Source organism: Rhododendron vialii, chromosome 12a, assembly GCF_030253575.1.
Source record: "Rhododendron vialii isolate Sample 1 chromosome 12a, ASM3025357v1".
NCBI lineage: Eukaryota > Viridiplantae > Streptophyta > Magnoliopsida > Ericales > Ericaceae > Rhododendron > Rhododendron vialii.
In genome coordinates this window covers 6281445-6303773 of record NC_080568.1, presented here as the reverse complement: position 1 = coordinate 6303773, position 22329 = coordinate 6281445, and the positions used below count along the sequence as shown (strand labels likewise).

Sequence of the window (22329 nt, the reverse complement as noted above, 5' to 3'; positions counted from 1 at the left end):
TCCACGACTGCTTTGTGCAAATGAGAGAGCTTTGTGCATAAGAAATTAAAACGTAGTTGAGTTTTTACTAGATTTTTTTTTTTTTAAAAGGTTTGCACTTTTAGATCTTTGTTATTATTACTATTTGTTTTTTGAAATGAGATCTTTGCTATATGAATTTGGTACTTTTAGTAGCTTTGGATTTTGGTTCCTCATAGAAAAAGAAAAAACTCAATGTAGTAACAAGGGTGATAAAAAGAGCCAATCAAGTGAAGTTGATTGACTTTAATGTTTACATATTCAATTGTACAAAGGGCAATGATTTTGACACTCTATTTTTTGATAATCACACTTCAATATTTGTCTTTTAGTGGTCTTGTCATGTGTATTTTGAACACTAAAACAATTTTTAGAGTTTGATTATCAAAAGTGGAGTGTCAAAATCAATTACCTTACACAAATTGAATCTTGTTATTTGTGTTTTTCTAAACAATTGTGTTTTGTTGATTAGAAAATACAAATTACTGTTGTGCATTGTCTTCAAAATGTTTTATACCAATTTAAAGAACTAATTTATGTTAAATTGATGAAAAAGTAAAAAAAATCTTAAAATTAATTTTTATCCAAAAAAATAACAAATTTTTAAAAAAAAACTGACTAAATGAAAGGGAGGGAATATTGTTTCAATTTTGTCCAGCCTCTACTTTGCGTAGGGATTTTGGAAAAATTAATACGTAAATAACAGCACGGCCACATGGTTTGTTTTGACAACACATAAGATACGTAGATCCCACAGTCATTATCAAAGAAAAATGATTTTGGCACTCCACTTTCTCATTATCAAAGAAAAATGATTTTGGCACTCCACTTTCTTATAAATGCACTCCATAATTTGTCTTTTAGTACTTGTGTTGTGTGTAATTTTAAGTACTAAAAGACAATATTTGAAGTCCATTTATAAGAAAGTGGAGTGCCAAAATTATTACCCAACCCAAGGGAAAAACCCAAAACTCGAAAATAGCTTAAAACTAATCTCACCTTTCCACCCCCGATGCTTTTTATTTATTTATTTTCCCGCTTGTGAAGTGTACGTTCATATCTATGTTTGAAAGCCCGTATACTTTACTCGAACAATGGTCGAGCTCTAAAAAGTGAAAAGTTTCGAGCATTGTTGTGAGCCTAGAAAGGACCCACAAATGGCCCAAAACCAAACCGAACTGGACCATAGTGAAGTGGACGTGATCTGCTCCCCTTTATTAAAGGGTAGAAAATCTCTGAGAAAAGAAGATGCATATGAAGAGAGAAATGGTGTTCTTTTCACGACCATTTATCAGCACAGTGCTTGCTAAAACTCTCCCATTTATGGCTGTTTGGTTAATGAGAAACAAGCACGAGAAAAGGAAACATCTCTCCAGAATTTAACCCATTGCATAAGAATGGGAGGAAATCAATATACACAAAGGCGTTCGGATAAACAGATGACAGCCGGTCTTCATCCGTTTGAAGAATGGAATAATACTCTGATATAATTAGCAAAGTTCACATGGACCGATAGAAAGTTTTAATCAAACTGACATGTCATGTAAGAGAAGTAAAATCATTGTACCTATACAGATAATGCTACCTTCAAATCATCAAGGGCAGCGATTGTAAGCATCCGCAAAACTGTACTCCGGGAAATGGGATTTTTGCCCATAAGCCTCCAAACACCGGCGATTCTGGTGTCACAAAACCTTGCCCTTCTACCCTTCTTGTGTCCGAAAGGTTCATCAGTTGAATTCAGATCGAAAAGGCCAAACCAACTTACCAATCGGGAGAAATAGATCTCCAAAACCAAACACGACTAGATACCATCACTCCATTCATCTCAAAACGGATTCTCCATTGAAACTTGGAAATGAGCAACACGCGTGGGTTTCGGACAAGAAGCATTAGCGAGGCCACAAAGTAGTCTAACTACATCAGCTGAATCGTCAAGATAATACTTGGCCTTGCTTGGCTTTTTCCCAACAGTGCAAGCAAATATCTCGGGAGCTACCGGAAAGGAAGGACAAGAGACTGTGCTTGATATGCTCTCAAACATGTCTTCATCTGACCTATCGTCCCCAATGCACATCAAAAAATCCGGTGGTTCCCCATTTTTAACCATTGTTGAGATAACCTTCTCTGCAACCAACCCTTTGCTTACTCCCTGCACATTGTAAGAAATTGGTGATGAATTTGCTTGAGGTACCAAATGCGCAACATGGACTTGGGAACGGGTATCAAGTGCAGGTGAGTGCCAAGCGTCAGACCTTTCCAAAGTTTTTTTTTTTTTTTTAAAGAGAACCTTTCCAAAGTAAAATCCCAGGATACTGGACTATGCACCCAAAAGTTAAATATGAGTATGGTGAAACATGCTGAACACTTTTCTGTTGCATGAGGTTGGATAATATTCTCACAAAATACATTAAGAATAGTTTTGTAGTGTACTGCAAAACGAATAGGATTATAGAAACATATGAACATATTTTTCAAATATATACGACTAAAAGAAATAGAGAATCCAAATTTCTAAATTGGTGCCGGCCAGACCCTTACCCAAGCTTCAGTGTCCAGACCCTTACCCAAGCTTCAGTGTCTGAACACAGGTACCATACATAGAGTTGTGTAACATAGCACATGGGTGTGTGTGTGTGTGTGTGTGAGAGAGAGAGAGGTCATACTTGTGGCTTGACTTCAACAATATGGTGACCCCTGTTGACAACTGCAGGTTCATTAGAAAGCACACTTTCCAAATGATCCAACAATTCCTTAGCTTGGCAGGATCCGAAGTCAGGATCAGCATCCTGATGGTGCCATACTAGAGCGCTCTCTTTAATTTCTATGTTAGAGCCATCAGTTGCCTCTCTGTATGATTTCATAACCGGTTCCACAATTTGCTTCCACTCGAGGTGTGCAGTCAAGGGACTGGATTCCCAGTCTGTGTTCTTACTCCATCTGTAAAAGGAAACAGGAACATACGAGTGATTAAACGAGAGAAATAGGAAAAGTAAAAACATGAAGACCAAATTCGAGAAAATTTCAGACAAAAACATCAAAACACAAATTTCCCAGCATTTTTTTTTGCCCTCTTTTGTTTTTTTTGGTGGACTTTTTTCAAATTTTTTCCATACTAATCTACTTTCAATATTCCTTTAAGCGAGACAAACTGGAAAACCCTCTCTTTTTTTACTATAAGCCACAAAATTTCGGTAATGAAAAGGAAATCAGTTCACTGACATACTTTATGAAGAACCCATGTTCAGCAGCAATTCCCAGCCTCTCACAGGGAGCAAGCCACTCAATCAGCGAACTTCTTCCCCTCCCACTAACAATAAAGACAGTGTTCTTTGGATCATTGCACAGAACATTCAGAACAGCCACAACGTCAGGGCTCAGGCTTTTAACAATAGAACTCTGGGGGACAATCGTACCATCATAGTCCAGAAAAATAGCCCTTCTATTGGTCCTTTTATACGTTGAGACAATGTGATCAATTGACAACTTTCTGAAATTTGGAGAGAGCGAAACAACTCTAAACCCCAGACCTAAACCAATTCCCCAGCAGCGCTTACTGTAGTGATCTTTGCATGCTCTCTCCAAATCTTGCACAAAACTGCGAGCCCAATACGCTACATCGTGAGAACTAACATATCGATAATGTTTCTCATGCCGCAAGCGTTTCTCAGAATCGGGCATTGTGATTGCCAGATTCATAGCCTCAGCCACGGAATCAATATCCCATGGGTTAACCCTTATTGCTCCACTTAAGGAAGGCGAGCACCCTATGAACTCGGACACAACAAGCATGCTTGTGCGAGGGGAATCTGTTTTGATACCCATGGCTTTGTCCATACTTGGAGAACCCTGTCGGCAAACAATATACTTGTAAGGAACCAAGTTCATCCCATCCCTCACTGCGCTCACGATACAACATTCAGCCAAACCATAGTATGCTGTCTTTTCGTAACGGGCAACAGGACGATCAATCAGAATGACTGGTTGATATCCAGGGGAGCCATACATATTGTTAATCCTCCCGGAAGTCAAATATGTCTCTCTCTTCGCTTCTTGTACATCCTTTCCTGAGCTCCTAGCAGGGTTTACTATTTGGATTAAGACTAATTCACCCTGCAAATCCGGATACCGTTGCAAGAGTTGTTCAAAAGCTAGGAGTTTCAGACTGATCCCTTTAAATATGTCCATGTCATCAATGCCAAGAATCACCTTTTTCCCCTTAAACTGTTCCTGAATCTCTCTGACTCGGACAGCCGTAGAGGAAAGATTCAACACAGATTGAAGTCGACCCATATGAATACCCACGGGCAGAATTTTAATGTACACAGTTCGACCAAAATAATCAAGCCCAATGTATCCACGCTTTGATTCATAGTTCAGACCCAACATTCTACTGCAGCATGACAGAAAGTGGCGCGCATAATCAAACGTGTGAAACCCAATCAGATCACAGTTCAGCAACCCTCTAAGAATTTCATCTCTAACTGGAAGAGTTCGATATATTTCAGATGAAGGGAAAGGACTGTGGAGAAAGAATCCTAGCTTGACTCGATAGTAGCGCTTCCTCAAGAATGTAGGGAGAACCATGAAGTGATAATCATTAACCCAAACATAATCTTCTTCCGGATTAATTACTTCCATAACTTTATCCGCAAATATTTTGTTTACGGATACGTAAGCCTGCCAAAGTAGACGGTCAAAACGGTCACCGTGGTCAGAGCACATAGGTAGCATGTAATGGAAAAGAGGCCATAGTTGCTGTTTGCAAAAACCATGATAGAATTTTTCATGAAGTTCATGTGGAACGAAGGTGGGGACACAATTGAAATTCTCAAGAAGTTTCTGGGCAATTTCTTCTTGTTCACTGACATCCACTTCAACCTTGAGAGAACCCACATATACCACCTCAGTCTCAAGTGACAATCCATCCTTCAGTTGCAATAGAAGTGAATCCTCATCCCAGCTGAAGCACCATTTGGCAGTTTCAACGTCCCTTTGAGCATGCAAAGGTAGCATATTTGCGACTATAATTTGCCTCTCACGACAAACTGGTGAGGTCACATCCAAATCCCCATCCAAGTCGGATATAATTCCAGGTGCAGTCATCACCCTGGGAAGAGCTCTTGGAGTTTGAGGGATATCAAGTAGGTCCCCAGAAGCCAATTCAAAAAAGTTTGCACCTGATCTAGATTCCATCACTGCTAGAAACAGTTTGCAGCATACAGGTGTCCTGTATCCTGAACAAATATTCAAAGAACGTACAAAACAATAACTCCACATAAGTATTTCACTATGCACTGCATAATCCTGCATTCAAGCAAAGTTCCACATATCCATTTGAAAAGAAAAAATTGTAGCTGCAACAGTTCCAATGGCTCAAAAACATTTAATTTTGATTATGTATACTTGTCAAAAAGATCGACGACAGGAGACAGACCACGAAAGAATGAGAAGAAGCAATGATCACGTTCATTAAAAGGTCAAGGATAGTCGGACAAGATCCATCTTCTTGCTAATCCTGCCAAATGGATGGGCCACGAAGTCAAAATGACCATCACTACTGAACAAACAGCTCTGGCAGTTTATCGATAGATGTTTTTCATGTTTTTCACTTTGACCCATTATCCACACAACATTCTAAGGAATGAGAATCCTATTCCAAGGAAGCTACATAAATATTACGATATTTCTGTTCCAAACTGTCTGTATCAATATCGGTACAAACGAGATAGGGGCAACATTAAATGTACACAAGTTAAAATCCCAGTGAGTTGCACAAAATTTAATGTCTATCCTCATAATATGCTCCTACGATAGCGTGCACATTAATACCAGTGCAAGTTCGTGCACCACCCACCTGGGGAAGAGTTAATAGATTACAGGGCAGATTACATCACCACAGGAATTTTTCATTAGGAGTAGTGAAATCCTTTCCTATTGTGGAGTACAAGTTTCCCCACAAAGCGGAACTTTCATGACCAGCAAATAAGTGAGCCAGAGCAGAAAGGTTTTGAGTCTCAGGAAAGGCACAAAAGTTGGGCTCTTTGTTTGAGAAGGCAATTCAAAGAACAATGCAAGTAGTTTCCCGCTTTTGATTGTGAAAGTTTAACTATGTAATGCACATACCCAATTTCTCCAGTCCACTCAAGGCACATTAAAGTACCAAGGGATCCTCAACTTAAATAAAAGAAACATCATCAAGATCGACTTAAGAGAAGTAAGTCGTGTGTATGATGGGCATATATGGTGATTAATATGCAGCTTAAAGCAATATTAATGCAGATTCGGGAATTTGAACTTTTGAACATATGAACCAAAGAGGAAACTGTCTAACTAATCTGAAGAGGAAACTATGTCTAAACTAAACCAAACCAAGCCTGTGTCCCAATCAATTGGGTTGGGCCACATGAATCCATTTTTCTGATTATGCTCTGTCGAGAGTTAAATGCCACATAGATTCCACAAATTAATATCCTTTTTACCACAGCATCCCATGTTAGTTAGATATTCCCCTACCCCCAGCATTTCCATCTATAATTGTCATATGTACCTATAATTGTCGTTATGTATCACCTTAGTCGAATATCAGTCCACTGCAACAATAGAAAGCTAGTCATTACTTTACATAAACAGCAAGAATCAAGCCAGTATCACGTTTCAATAGTCAAGCATCAGCCCATGAAACTAGAATAAGCAAACCAAATCTATCAACAATAATGACTTAAGCCTTATCTGTCCTTACTAAAACATCATAACCTAAAATGATGAAGATAGAAGTAATGAAGATTGAATTTCAAGAAAGAGTGTGCCTTTCTTGAGCCTGGACCATACTGAAAGGCACATGACTGAAGACTTGAAAATGCCATAACCAAGGGACCTTGCCTGACAAAAAATGAGGCATCTTTGCTCAATAGAGATGCAAATGAGAATAGCTCGCCGGAAGGCACTGTTAACCGTACACAAGAATATGGATAAAAGTTCTAAATATATCCAAATTGTTCAAACAGAAGATTGAGCTCACCCATGAAACCAACAAAAGGGTAAAATAAGCCACGTTATCCAAGCCTTAACCAGCCTTGAGCAATACGGGGGCCTAGGCACCCACATTAGCATCAGAAATAATAGAAGAACCTAGCTCGAATATTTTGGGAAGAGGAGAGAAGGTGAAATGTAGATTAAAAGGAGAAGTTCTGCTGCATTCTGCATGTAATACACGAAATGATATATAGAACGAGGGAAGAAGTTTAGAATTGGGAAAAAGCAAACACGACAACGTAAAAGGAGAAAGTTTGAGATTTAAATGAGACTTTCGTGTACAAACCAAATCATAATTATAAGCATGAAAGGCAATTAAACTTTTGCGAGCTGTCAAGTGCTGGACATAAATTTAAACCTCTTCCAGATTGCAATGTGGTCAGATGCCACCTGTGCTATTGTAGAGCAAGTAATGAAATAAATATTTCGTAATTAAATGATAAGGACCAAAATTGAACAGAGGAAAAAATGGTAAAAAGCAGCCCAATATGACAGATAAACTGATAGCCAGATGACAACAAGGTAAGCTCGTGGGCATTAAATCAGCAGTAATTTACAGCACATTGTTGTCGCATTCATCGGTGTAACCGCGCAAACCATATGACAGATAAACTGATCCTTAGCCAGATGAAGACAAGGTAAGCTCATGGGCATTAAATCAGCAGTAATTTACAGCGCATTGTTGTCGCATTCAGCGGTGTAACCGCACAAACCATACACTAGAATCTCATCAACCTTTTTCTCATCCCTATCCCCACTTATCCATTTGCTTAAACCTGTGTTTGGATCCTGGAATTTTTATGGAATTTAACAAGAAAACAAGAAATACTAGGAAAACCAAACATAAATTCAGTATTTTCACCTGTCATCTTCTTATACTTTCATTCCCTTGTTCCTTCTTTACCATAAATCAATCCATAAATGTGTGATTTTTGCACGGCGTTCCAAATTTATTTTATTCATAGAGAAATTCCAAACCCTAACATTACCTCAGAACTTCTACCTAAAGAATCTTGATTTTCACCTCTAGCTCTTTTTTCTAACAAGTAATTTTACCTCTAATCACATTTTAAATTTTTTCTATAAACCCCCATAAGCTGCTACTTTTGTGTTTACATAACCACTGTTTCCATCACCATCAGTATTACAGATTTCAAAGAGGGGGGGGGGGGGGTGTGGTTTGGAATACTGGAACCAAGCAAGATACAAAATTGCTGACAAACACTCAAATATATGGATGGACAAGTCTCTGAAAAGTTCAAACAAATTAAATAAAACATCGACTGCAATACACACCCAATTTCCTAGATTCCAAAGTTAAACCAGAGAACAGAGTGTGATAGAAATCTTCTTCTTCTTTTTTAAAGTACATCCCAACTGAAAAAGTACAGTAAATATTAACCTATGAGAAAACTAAGCTCCAGTGGAACATGGGGAAAGGAAGAGAAAAGAAGGGAAAGTTTAAAAAATATCCCTTCACTTGCTTTGTTTTTGAGACAAGAGAAGTGAAAATGGCAAAATAGGGTTCTAAACATAGTAGAATTTTCCCCTTTCTTTTCTCACATTTTCCTCCTTAATCATTTTCCCTTCCCTCGCTTTCCATAAGTTCCAAAGAGAGCATAATAACTCACCGGAAAAGATCAAATGCTTTCACATCAAACATACTGCGGTAAAACAAAATAAAAAACAGGTTAACAGTTCTACTATAAAAAGTCTTGAAATAGTTTTCAAAAACAGTTGTAAGAAACTCGTTTGGTTGCCAGTTGTCAAGTGACTCAAGTTCTGTTATGAAGGATCTTTCAGATAAGAACTCATTAAATATATGGACCAGCAGCTGACGAATTCAAAACAATTACCACTAAATAAAACATCGACTGAAATACACACCCAAGGAAAGGTCTTAGATCTCAACAGCTAAACCAGAGTGTACAGTACTGCAGTGTCTAGTAGAAAAATAACCAATAAGTACATCAAAACTGAAAAAGAACTCAAACCAGTAACAACCTATCAGAAAACCAACTCGCCAGAAAACATCAAATGCTTTCACCTAAAAAATATGAAATAACCAAACACAACCTACCCCAAAGGTAACTTACCACTCACCCTCAAAATTATCTGAACCAGTTACCAAAACACATCCAAAATGCTACAGATACCGATGGGTTGGGACTGATTGGATACCAACCTCCTGTGTGGGGGCCCACATGGGTCCCACATAATAGATAAATTCAAGCTGTTCATTTTGTTCAGAATAATTTTTTAACATGTCTATCAAAAATTGGGTTCATCCGGGTACTGATAAGAGCTCGATAAATTCGTTTAATTTTTTGTTCAGGATTCTTAGACTACAAATTCTGAATCAAACATTGAATGAAAAGATAAGCCCTTGTCGGTATTCAAATGAACTGAATTCCTACCACCACATTAAAACTTATTCTGAACAAAATGAACGTGTTGAATTTTATCTATGTGGGTCTCGGGCTGGGCCCCCGCAGGTCGGTACCATAGTCGGGATTCTTCAAACACACTGCCTTTACAGCTGTCAAATTTTGTTTCATGAGAAAAATTCAGAAAAGAACTCATTGTTTGGATGCTTCCAAAAAAATTGGCTCAAAAAAAATCAAATCTGCAAAACAATAAATATTTCTAATACTCGAAATTAACTCTGAAAACACAACTAGAGTTACCAAACGGAGCCTAAGAAACGATAACGGCAGAAAAAATCTCAAGTGTCATCCATTTCTCTTATTTTGCAGCGTCATCTCAGCAACCAAACAGACCATCAGAGTATACAACAGCGCTAATCCGAAAAATGAAGCTATGATCGAGAGAGAGAGAGAGAGATTGTGGGTGCAAACTTACTGGGAGGAGTACACGGCGGGCGGAAAACGGTGTCGTAACGGGGAATAAGTTGAGTTTCAACGGCTGACGGTGGTGGGAATGCTCTGGAGAAGCACGGGAAGCGTTTGTTTTGATTTTCAAACGGATGCGCAAAATAGTGTGTGTGTGAGAGAGAGAGAGAGAGAGAGAGAGAGATCGGATATGTCCTAGCTTAGAGAGAGAGAGTACAAGAAGCTTACCGGAGTTAAAATTTAACCAAGGACTCGGATTACGTTTCGAGTTTCCGGTATAAATACCCCCACTCTTCGGAAAAATGAATGCCCCTCGAGTTCCAACTATTTACGGGTATGCCCAGCCCTACCTATTTTAAGTAGATTAATTTTGGAAATTGATATTCACACCCTTTTTTTTGCTATCCACATCCTTTTCTTTTCTTGTCTTTTAGGCTCCGTTCAGTTGCCGGGAATATTGTACGGGAAAGTTATTCTCAAAAAAAGTCAAGTAAAGTGAAGTAAAAGAAAAAAAAATTTATTTTCTTGTGAGTGTTCATTTGACAAAAGAATTTTGCAAGAATAATTAAGGTTTAGTTGTTCATTTGTCAGGAAAAAGAAACTTTCGGGAAAATTTTGTGAGTGTTCACTCATTTTCCTTTTCCCGCGACGCAAAATCCTGTGTTTTTTGCAGGATCACTTTTGCAGGAAAGTAATTCCTGCAGGAAAACTTAAAAACATGTTTCCCACTACTTTCCTGCCAACTGAACACTACAAAAATCATGGGAAAGTTGATTTTTCCATCATTTCTTGTACTTTTCTGGCAACTGAACGGAGCCTTAGTGTTAAAAGTGTATGTATTTTTTTGCTAAAAAAAAACAAAATGAGTGTGGATAACAAAACAGGGAGAGTGAATATCAATTCCCTTAATTTTTGGTAAAAAAAAACACTTTCGCTCATATTTAGATTTTTAATTTAGCGTCAAGAAATTCAAAAAATTCAGCACAAAAATAATTGTTTTATTAAAAAATTGCCCCTATTTTCGTAGCAAACTTTCTTTGGGGGACGAGGAGAATTATTTCAAAACTATCCCAAATTGCAAACTAGTTTCTCTCTATAATAAATAAATGGCAAACTGGTTTGCCACACGTTGGGGATGGAAATTTAGACACAACTAGTTACATGATTCAAACCGACCACAAAGTTAGAGATTTTGAATCGATTGCTTTTTGACACATAAAAATAAGATAACCACACAACAAGAAAATTAAGACTTTATTTTCACTAAACTAAAAGTTATAGGCTACAACTTTTTTGTTTTGTCCATAATCAATTTTTTTTTTGAGTTTTTTAGTTTTGTGATATACTTTTATGTATTATTAATTCGTCTCGACGAAAGAAATTGAAAAAATAAAAAAATATGACTTTTACCCAATTTCCAAAAGAAATATCCAAAATTTGGGTTTTTTTGGATATTACAAATAAATACTTGTATAAAAGTCATAATATTTATTTTTCTGATTCCTTTCGTCAAGATGAACCAATAATATATAAAAGTTTGACACAAAATTAACAAACCTGAATCACACACAACATGATGTTACACCTACTATTCTAATACTAATCTTTCAGTTTATAATTTAATGACACAAGACATGACGTTATACATATTGTTTTAATTCTAATCTTTCAGGTTATAATTTATATTGAGACTTCGTTTCATAGCTAGTTGTTGATGTTTTGTTTTGGTTATTTTAGGTAAAATCATTTCATTATTAAAAAAAATATATTGTGATCGACTTTGTGACGTTGGTTAAAAAAATATTTAATGACATACGACATGAGCTTTTGTTTCTTTTGTGTTTTTATTTATTGTATTATGGCCAAGTATCACGAACCTCATTTGAAGATTTAAAATAGTGGATCTGACTCTCTATAGTTATAGAATTCCCATAATGATTGGCAATTTTTAGAAGTGCTCAAAAAATTTGAGAGGATTCTAAAAGGTTTTAGAACATACGGGAAAAACTTCGCAAAAGATTACAAGTAGTGTAGAATAATAGTCTAGAATGTGGACGAATTATCAAAATGAGTTGACAAGGACTCACAAATAACATTGAAAACGCGGTCCAATCTATTAAGAGAGAGAGATGATCCCTTAGGCTCCGTTCGTTTTGGAGTTTTGAATTTATAGGTAATGAGTGTAGAAAGAAATAGAGTAATTATTGAAAGTAGAGATAATAAATAAAGAGAGATAGAGAGAAAAATGAGAGTAATAATTTGAGAAAAATAGGGTAATAATTAGAATACAAAATCCAAAATCTTTAAACGAACGGGATCTAATGTAAGTAAGGTGCAAACTAATTAAGTCAATTAAACAGTTTTCGAACTCAGCTCATTTATAAGTCAACAAGCTCAAATATTTTGTGTAACGACCCACTCCATATTTGTACAATATTGTCCGTTTTAGACTCCCAAAGCCCATAAACTTCTCAGTAGGTCACTCATTCCTAGACTGCTCCAGGCTGAGCACGCTTAACTGTAAAATTTCTATGCGCTTTGGCTCGCCCTCACGGCTTTAAAAGGCCTCGTACAAATATGAGGGATTTTCGGGAAAATGACGGCCAATGACGTATTTTGATTATTAATATCCACCAAGGACATTTTCAGCATTAACAAATGTTCTTAGCTTGTCCTTGACGGGTATTAATTATCAAAATACGTTCTAGGCCGTCATTTTCTCATTTTTTTCTTATAAACCATGACTTACTTCCTTCCGTCCGGATGGAGCCTGCTATCCTACAGTACTGCCGGTCACCGAAAAGCGGAGTGTCACATTTTGTGAGAAGCCAGCTTTACGATGCCATAACATAAGTCCATTTAACCTAAATTGGAATGTACACCACACAAAGTGCATTGTGTGTTGATTGATTGGTCTTTTATAAGTGAGTGTAAGTGCGCGTGCTCTAACCACCTCGCAAAATTACTTTTGCATAAATAATTACACACTCGCTTAGGCAAGAGAGAGGAGCCCTACCCATTACATGACGATGAATGTCAGTATTGCCTCTAATTGTCACGAGAGATTATCCGATGTCCCTATGGTTCCACTATGCGGTGCCCTGTATCTCATACTCGTAATACATTAAGGTGAAATCCGCACACTTTATCCGAAACGTTCATTTGAAAGATCTCATTGCTTACTATGGCCTTGCGAAAAATCGAGTCGATCGAGCATCGATAACCTAGTGAACCAATCACTCTTTTTACTTTATTTTTGGCTTAATATTTTGGACATTGATAATAATACTGTAAACAGATGATTTTTTAACTAGGTTGTCAATTTTCAATTGACTTGATTTTTTGCAAGGCCATAGTACACAATGAAATTTTTCAAGTGAACATTTCGTATCAAGTTTTTGGGCTCGGGACAATGTTGTTTTGGCCGGCACAGCAGCCTGCCGTCCCTCAGCCCCCCTTCCTCCCGAATAATATTTCCCCATTTTCACCGACCGGATAAAAGCGGCAAAATTCGGAGTGGAAAAGAAAAAGCAATGGCATATACGAAATTCCAAGGAAAACCCGGGGCTTAAAGTAACCAGCGTGTCGTTCAATGCGGATTACTATCGCTGGGCGACAAGGATATTGATTGACCTTTCCCTTCTCTCTCTCTCTACAATTTTCCTCGTCTACCCACTCATCCGTACGGGAACAGTTCCACGTGTAATAATATCTCCTGCGACGACCGAAGCTTTAAACGGGCCGCACTCCCCGAACCAGCCCAATCGAAACCTGACACGTCATCCCCAACCTAGTGCGGCGCGGATAAAACTCTTTGAAGGTTCTGGTCTTCCACGTGCCGATCACGTGAGACGTCCCAAATCTCGATTTTTAAGGATTAGTGCTCGGGGGTGGGCCCGAGTTTATCCATTCGCCGCGTTTCACGGCACCTTCTGTCTTCTCGAAAAATAGTTGGCGTGTGGAGTGATGAATGCGGTTGGAATTGAATGGGCAAGGAGCTTGCGGACCCCACTTACGGAATGTTCGTATTTCGTGGTACATTTTTGGTTTTTCTTTTTCGTGGGCGGATGTCCGGGCGAGTTTATATGCATTTTAATGAAATCTGCGACCCTAAAATTAATGCTCGGAAAACACCCTCTAGTAGCTCCAAGTTTTTTTTCCGTGGTACATTTTGTTTTTCTTGTTTTATAGGCCGATGTTCGGATGAGTTTTCTCGCATCCCGATTAAAGTATTTTTAAAACCTTGAAGTTGATGGTATGTGCTAGTAGCTCCAATTTTCTTTTTCCCGTCATTCAAACAGGCGAAATCATAGATGACATGCAAGTAGTTGTTTTATTATGCCCACTTAATCAAACCTTGATACATTTTTGTTCTGAACTAATTTTAAGGGTGTGTTTCTTTTTTTATCGAACCTTTTTAGGGAGGGGTTGGTCTCCCCTTATTCCATTTTGCATTTTTAATCACCTTTTGGGTTTTCTTGATGGATTTATCTAAAATCGCTAATGAATTGGATAAGGCAGATTAAAAAATGACATCTATTTAGATATTCAATACAAATTCACCCACCAACCTTTTGCAAAATTTATACTATTCAACAATTTTTATCTAAACAGTTTTACAGATTTTTGTTGTAATCTAAGAACTATAATCGACAATTCAAAATTCGGGGAATTCAATTGCACTCTTCTTTCATGGTAACTTTTTTCATCTATAACGATGAGTTTATCCTTCATGCTAGTAGTAATTTACAATAACAAAAACCAAAAGAGTTCAAGTAAATAAAAAGAGAGTGCCAAACTGCTCCTCCATCTCAAGGTTTTAAGTTCGATTTCCCTTGCCAACAACTCTTGGCCATCTCACCCCATGCGTAACGGCGTAAACGTGTGAAACGGCTATAGGAGAGGCTGTAGGGATAAAGTACCATAGTAGTAATTTCTTCTATGTTCTCAGTCCATTTGTTTCTCGTGTTCGGTCAGTTTGAGGAGATGGGAGATGGATGGCAACGTGATCCCCTTGTATTTTTTGCCTTTAATACTCCATCCAAAAAGCTATTATCTATAGTTCCAAAGCATTGGATATATATGGACTCTGATGGCATGCATGCATTTGAGATGCTACATACACACCATCCATCCACTACATCTTTTGTAGGGTTCATTCCGGGTCCCAAAAAAATACAGAAAAATGTCCATAAATTTTAGAATAATATTTTATGGAGCCCTGTAAAAAATCAGTTCCAACGAATATCGGTAAGTATTATTTCTTGATTTGTAGGGGCGAAATTGCTCAACTGTACAGTTTTGCTTCTACGAATCAAAAAATAATACTTACCGATATTTGCTGGAGCCGATTTTTTACAGGGCCCCATAATATATTATTTAAAAATTTATGAATATTTTTTTATATTTTTTTGAAACCCGAGGTAGGCCCTACAAAAAATGTAGTGAATGATGTAGTGGTTGGAGGTAATGTACGTAGACTTATTGTTTAATTTAATTGTTGGTCTGTAAATAGCAAAAACACATTTACATAGGGGAATGCCACGTGCTATGCACATGGACCTAGCTAAGTTCCAGAAGAAGGTACTAGAATTGTTTTCTATTTTTGGGATAGATGTCTATCTTCACGTTTTTTTTTGTTTTTGTCATTTCATAGCTCGTACCTCTTTTGAATTTGGACGGTGGAGCCAATCCATGTGAAAACTGAAAGGAATCTCACCACGATAAAGATAGGTGTGTCGAAAATTAGAAAGAAATTTTCGTAAAAAGTTTAATAGGTGGTACCACTTGTAAAAGCTATAATAGTCGTGACAATTTCAAATCCTTCTCGCCTGAGGTGGAAATCCCGTGGTTTTCCGCCACCTGTTATGGGCCCCACCGAACGTACTCCTTTCATCCCAGTTTATTTGTTAATGTTTTACATTCGAAAGCATTATATTTTAGACCTAATTGATATCTATCAAACAAGATTCATATTGCATATAAAAAAATTATAAAGTGAAACATATAAATAATTTTGTAAAAAGTTTCAAATAATAAAAAAGGACAAACAAATTGGGACGAAATGAGAATATCAGAAGAATGCTATACGTAATGCAAATTTGTTTGTAGAACATATAGAGAAACAGGGATTACCAACTTTTACACATCAATACACAAGAGGGACTTTTAAGCTGCATGAGACTTCAATCCCGCTGGAATCAATTCATACGTAAACCTCACGTCATGGGCATATTAATTTTTTTGATCATTCATGGGCATATTATTCACTTCACGTTAATTATTACATCGTCCAAATTCGATGAACCAAGAAGGGATCTTTCGGTTGCTTCGATCGGACTGGGGGGGAGCTGCTGTCTCTTGAAGGGACAGCAGCGTGTTGTCCCGGCCAAGGGGACTCCGTCCTGATCTTACTCTGATGATCGAAAACGTTCACTACGTAGAGCTCGTCGAGTTAAACAAGTATACCAAAAATTAGTTTGATCGGATATCATTAAGTATCTGATCGAAACACATATAACTTGCCAATAATGGATTCTAGTAGATTTGATCCAGTGTTTCGGATCCATTCTTTTCAAAACAAAAAAGTTTCGATTAGGCACTTTATAATATCCGATCAAGCTGATTTTTTACATACTTGTTCAACTCAACGAGCTCTACGAAGTGAATATTTTCGATCATTGGAGCGAGACCGGAGCACGGCCCCGTTGGCAAAGACAGTAGGCTACTGTCCCTTTAAGAGACACCAGCTCCCCCAACTCCGCTTCGAGAGACCCTCCAAATTAATGTCCAACTTCATTTACAGAAAATTTCCGACACATCTTTGATTACTAAAATGACTCTACACAATCTTCCTAGGTTATTTTTCTATCACATAAGATTAAAAAAAAAAAAGACGAAAAGATATCTTGGTATTTTCTGAAGGGGCGAAATTATTTTTATTTAGATATTCATGGGACGACTTCTGTCTTTTCGGAGTGGGTTTAGGACAATCGAATAATTTTTGGCTAAATAAGTCATTGAACTTATTTTTTTGCCTTTATTCAAATAAAATTCGCATTTGTTAGTTTCACGTCAAATTTGTGTAGATTATTGGTTCTTCTCGACGAGAGGAATTAGGAAAAAAAAAATATAGGGATCCAAACTTAAATTTTTTGAATAAAGACAAAAATCCACCGAAAATTTTTTAAATAAAGACAAGAAAAAATTAAGTAACTTATTTAGACAAAAACCCCGTCGGTTAAATTTGACACACACATATCTCGTAGACTCACTTAAAAATGTTAATTTTGGAAAAGTTGGATTTTGGCCGGCCTTATATGCTTCACCCAGGACAATCCGTACAATACAGGATGATGTTGATGTCTACAACTAAATAACTAAATCAGCCAAACTATCACAAAAACGTGCGAAGAATAATCAAGAAAAATTAATTATACAAGACGCAAAGATTTTTGCGTGGTTTCCCAACTACAAAATCCAATATAGCCACGGCTCACACGAGTTTTCATTATATGTCAAATGACAAATGGAATACAACTTACATAAGATGCGTATGGCAAATATTTATAACCTCATATTTATAAAATCAAATCAGTAATACCCCTAGGTCCTAAATAGTAAGCGAAGCATATATAAATTAACCAAATCAAATCAGGCTTCGCAAGCCCGACAAAAATACTATGATTGCAGACGAATCAAGATTCTCTCGTGTGATAAATTTTCATGTGTTCCTTTATGTGACGCAAAACCGGACTCACCATGCATGATTTCATTTGACGATTATTCGGCATGTTCGCTTTGCGACTTGCGAGTCTTGATGCGTTTATCATACATTCAAAAAATCAAGTGATCAATCGAACATCGATAAAGACTGGCTTGATCAAATCGTATTAGAAGAAAAATGAATGATCAAAGTTTGACATTCTATTTCTCTTGTTTCTCTCGTGACAAATATTCTTATTCAGATGCCCAACCATGGCAAATCATCTTTGTCTTTGGCATTCATGATATGCACATCAAGACTTTGTATGATTAGTTTGAATCATCCGCTCAACCCATAGAAAATCTAGTTTTGCGTCACAGTGATAAAGAATTGTAAATTGTACTTATGGGTCGGAACTACACACACAAAATGGTGATAAAGGTCACAAATCTTGTGATCGAATCATATCATACTAAAAGAAAAGTGAATGGTGAGACCGTCTATTTTTCTTGTAACGAATATACTTCATTCAGATGCGTAATAATGTCCAATCAATTTTGTCTTTTGCATAAATGACAAGCACGTCAAAACTTTAATGAAATGAATGATTTGAAGGGTCATCCATTCAAATCGTAGTAAATCTCGTTTTGCATCACAGCGATAAGGAATCGTACTTATGGATTGGAATGGAGTACATTTGACGCACAAAATTGGTGATAAAAGTGAGTATAAACTATAGGATATAGGTCAGGCTCACGTATTTAGTGAGTGGGTCCCATTGACGTTAGACAATAGCCTTAATTTTTTTTGTAAACATCAATATCCATATATGGTTTTGGATGTAAATTGGTGACCACAAAATCTAGGCACAAAGATTTCGAGGACCCAACCGTACATTAATCCAGGCAAATGAAAGTGGACCTTGGGACCCAGCAGGTGCAGCGCCCTATAGCGCGTTGCAAGTGCTTGATCTTGTCCATTCGTTTCAACAATTAATGATCTAAATTTAAAACAAATTTTATGGAGGTTTTGTCTTTATTTTCAAAAAAATCGCGTTCGTTAATTTTGCGTCAAATTTTTGTGAATTATTAATTCTTTTAGACGAGAGGAGTCAGATATTTTCTTACGTTTACTCGAAAATATCCAATTTCAAGCCAAAAAAGCCAACGTTTTTTACTTTTCTTTTCTTTTTTGTTGAAAAGTGCTTATTTTCTAAAATATGTGGACAAAAGTCATAATTTTTTACTTTGCCGATTCGTCTTGTTTCATCGAGACGAATCGGAAAATCAAAAAAATGAGGCACAAAACTTATACAAACGCAAAAAGATTTTGAATAAAAAAAAACCAAAAAAGTCCAAAAAGCTTTTAGTGGAAGACCAAGTTTCCGCGGGGAAATATGGGTTGCAAAGGGAAGCTCGGGATGCCATGGCAGTATGGCACCACCACTGTTACAGTTTACACACAGTTCCGCCACGGATACTCTTTTTTTTTATATAATTCAGGTGTTCGAGTTAGTTTTCACACATCTCGATTTATACTTCTTCTTTTTTATAATTCAAGTATCCGGGCTAGTTTTCACGTGCCTCGATTGATTCTGGGGGACCAATCTCACTGCCCACTTCAAACTAACAATGAGGCTGAATTTTCCTAAAAAAACCAACTTGACGGTTTGTTTTGTCTTTATATAATTTTTTTTTCGCGTTTGTTAGTTGTACGTCAAGCTTTGTGAATTGTTCGATTGTTTCGACAAGAAAAATAAAAAAGAATTAAGGAATCACTACTTAAACCTAGATTCTAGTTATAATACTATAACCTACAAAGTAGAATCCAAATCTGAAAACTAATAACCAGCTCCCCAACACCCCGAAGAAAATATTGAGATGACATAAAGAAAGAAGAACACATTCCTTTATGAACTTTATTTGCCATTTAGAGTCCGTTCGTTTAAGAGTTTTGGTTTTGAATTTTTAATTATTATTTTATTTTTTTCCCTACTCATTATATTCTCGCCAATTATTATATTTTTCTCTCTATAAATCTTTACAATCATTATCTCTATTTTCAATCATTACTCTATTTCTCTCTACAGTCATTACTTACAAATCCAAATCCAAAATCCTAAAATGAATAGGGTCTAGTGTTTATATAACGTAGGATAAAACCGGGATCGAATCGTGATTCACGGATTAGATTGAAACCGGACCATAAGATTTTTGGTCTGGACACAGATTGCATTTACTAAAAACCATGACTCGCGAATTAGGATTGAATTTATAGTAATCCGATCCTAATAGTGGACAACCCTATAATATGAAGTGGTTAACGAGTCTTGCGTCACAAGTAATCTCAAATACTATTTTGGGTAACTAGTATGAAATAAATTACTCTAAAATAATTGTGACAATAAAAAAGGAAGTCGACTAATTGACAACTTAACAATCTTAATTTAATAGGAAGCAAATCCCACTCGCTAATGCGTATTTTTCGCATTGAATACAATGTTGGTGCTTGTTTCCAATTCTAAAATCAGAATATGCTTTCATTGATTCGGCAGTCAGATGTCAGAGAACTGCACGCAGGATATCAATGAGCAGTTGTCATCATCGTAGTTCCACTATTGAAGAAAATTCCTTATAGACCGATACAAATCAAGTGACTCGAGCACCCCAGGTCGAGAACAACATCATGCAACTAGATGGCCAAGATCCACTACAACGCTCTAAAAATCAGAAGAGAAAATGTAGTAGGAGAAGAATCGCAACCGTGGTGGTGTTATCTGGTTTAAGTTGTTCTAGTATTCAAATTGGTCATATATATGTGCATATTTAGATTTGGAGAAGTCTAATAACACGACTGTGTGTAGAAACAATTAACAGGTGTTCAATGTACGTGAGTTCAAATGCATCATCTGGACTCATCTGAACACGGTCCATAATTGTGTTCACACTCCATAGTATTTTTCTTCTTTTTTTGATATCTTAGAGTATCCTCCAGATTACCTAATGCGCATTTCGACTAATTGCTGAAAAATTAATTTCATCGTTCACTACTGGAAGACCCATTTGAAGCCGAAGCATAACCTCATATGAACTGGCAAAACTTCATACAAGTGATTAACTTCTTTTAATCCCTCCCAAAAGTTGATAGAACAATAGCAGTTTTGAATCTAAAACTTTAGAATATATGGAATCAATTCAATCCCTAAGTCTTGAGTCTTTACGACCAGGCCTACCCTTTAGATTGGTTTTTGGAGTATTTCTTCTTTCATATTAGTATTACCGACCTTCCTCCAGAGAATAATGCAGTCTTAAATTAAATTACTCTAATAAGATTTTTTTTTTTTAACAAAAATAAGAAAATTTTCGGCTTTCAGTTTCAATTGTAAACTCCCTCTTCATGACAGCTTAGGACTTGGTTGGATGCTAAATACCAAGCACACACGTACAACAAATAATATCCGACTTTTGTCTGGATGGTTTGAAGACAGTTTTTGTCCCCTGTAATTTCATTGAAGCCAATTTTTCGTTCTTCCTATTTCGTTACAAGCTTCTGTTGGATTTTTTTTTTCATTCATTAATCCTAATTTACTCTAATCTTAGGGAACTTGGGGAGGGAGATGACTAGATGAGAGCCTGTGGGAATTAAGAATTGGGGGATGGTGCTATGTAGTGGTGTACGCAGCACGGTGCTGTGTCCCTCACTGCACTGCACAGCACAAACCTGAAGTCCGGGAATCAAACCTTTCCAATTCAACTTTTTTCCCAATTTCTCTTTAATTTTCCCTCTCATTTCCGTCTTAATTAGGTGGTGTTCCACTTTTAGAAAAAGTAGGTTTTGGGAAAAAGAAGGCAATTTCAATGTCAAAAATGTTGACGTAAATAATTTTTCTACTAATATGGATCTTGTTTGATAGATCTCATTAAGATCTTTTAAAACGGTGCAAAAAAAAATATTTTTCATTTTCGTTATATTTGAATTTGAAATTTCCTCTTATTTTCATTTTTTTCCCCTAAGTTCCAAACAGAACCTTAGACTCAGGAGCTGACATTCCAAGGAAAATTATCTATAAAGCTAATTTCTACTCCGGGTATTTGCTAAGAACTTCTTATAGCAAATACGTTAAAGGCAATTTTTTTTTACTATCTTTAGTCGATTTCTTCAAATATTGTGTATATACTTCCAAAGAAAATCCGGAAAGAATAAACCATTGCTGATTTTTCCCCCTACTTGAACTCAAAATATTAGGTGAAAAAATGTGATAGTTTCAAACACCCATTTTCGATCTAAGATCAACCTTAAGGAGTTGGCTTAATGGTTAAGATTTGCAACTTAGGAGTTTGCTTCCTATTAAGGTCTCAGGTTCGAAACATCTCAAAAGTTATCAATTCTTTTGGGCCCATTCAAAGCTCTGCTTTAATTGGAACGCAAGTGGACGATGAGATTGATCTCTCTAGATTAGTCGATGTACGAGTAAACTGGCCAGACTCCGACGAAGACAGGGAATAGATGCCAAAAAATCAACCACACAATTAAGGGGGGGACGTGGATTGGTGCCCAAAACGCACATGGAAAAAATGCATGCAGAGATTGATGTGAGATTTTATAGTTATAATACAAAGGCCAGCTAATTAATGCATGCAGGCCTATGCAATAACATTTATTGGTTCTATTAATTTCAAAATCAGATAAGATAGACCACTTTATGGATTTGGTTATCAA

At 36.7% G+C, this 22329-nt stretch overlaps 1 protein-coding gene across 4 annotated transcripts; it reads right to left on the bottom strand.

The window, feature by feature from the left end:
- Positions 1–1374: 1374 nt before the first annotated feature.
- Positions 1375–10159, bottom strand: LOC131310290 (probable alpha,alpha-trehalose-phosphate synthase [UDP-forming] 9). 4 transcript variants are annotated; one of them, XM_058337229.1, is made up of 5 exons: positions 9916–10159; positions 7040–7218; positions 3245–5255; positions 2685–2958; positions 1375–2170 (listed from the first exon to the last, which is right to left on the bottom strand). In XM_058337229.1, the coding sequence occupies exons 2-5, from the start codon at positions 7041–7043 to the stop codon at positions 1847–1849; spliced, it is 2613 nt and encodes an 870-aa protein (XP_058193212.1). In that variant the 5' UTR covers positions 7044–7218; positions 9916–10159; the 3' UTR covers positions 1375–1846. The 4 variants fall into 4 exon arrangements, with proteins under 4 accessions (XP_058193212.1, XP_058193213.1, XP_058193211.1 ...); XM_058337230.1 differs by lacking the exon at positions 7040–7218; XM_058337228.1 differs by lacking the exons at positions 7040–7218; positions 9916–10159 and adding an exon at positions 6619–6900 and having other exon boundaries at positions 3245–6568.
- Between the last annotated feature and the right edge of the window lie 12170 nt (positions 10160–22329).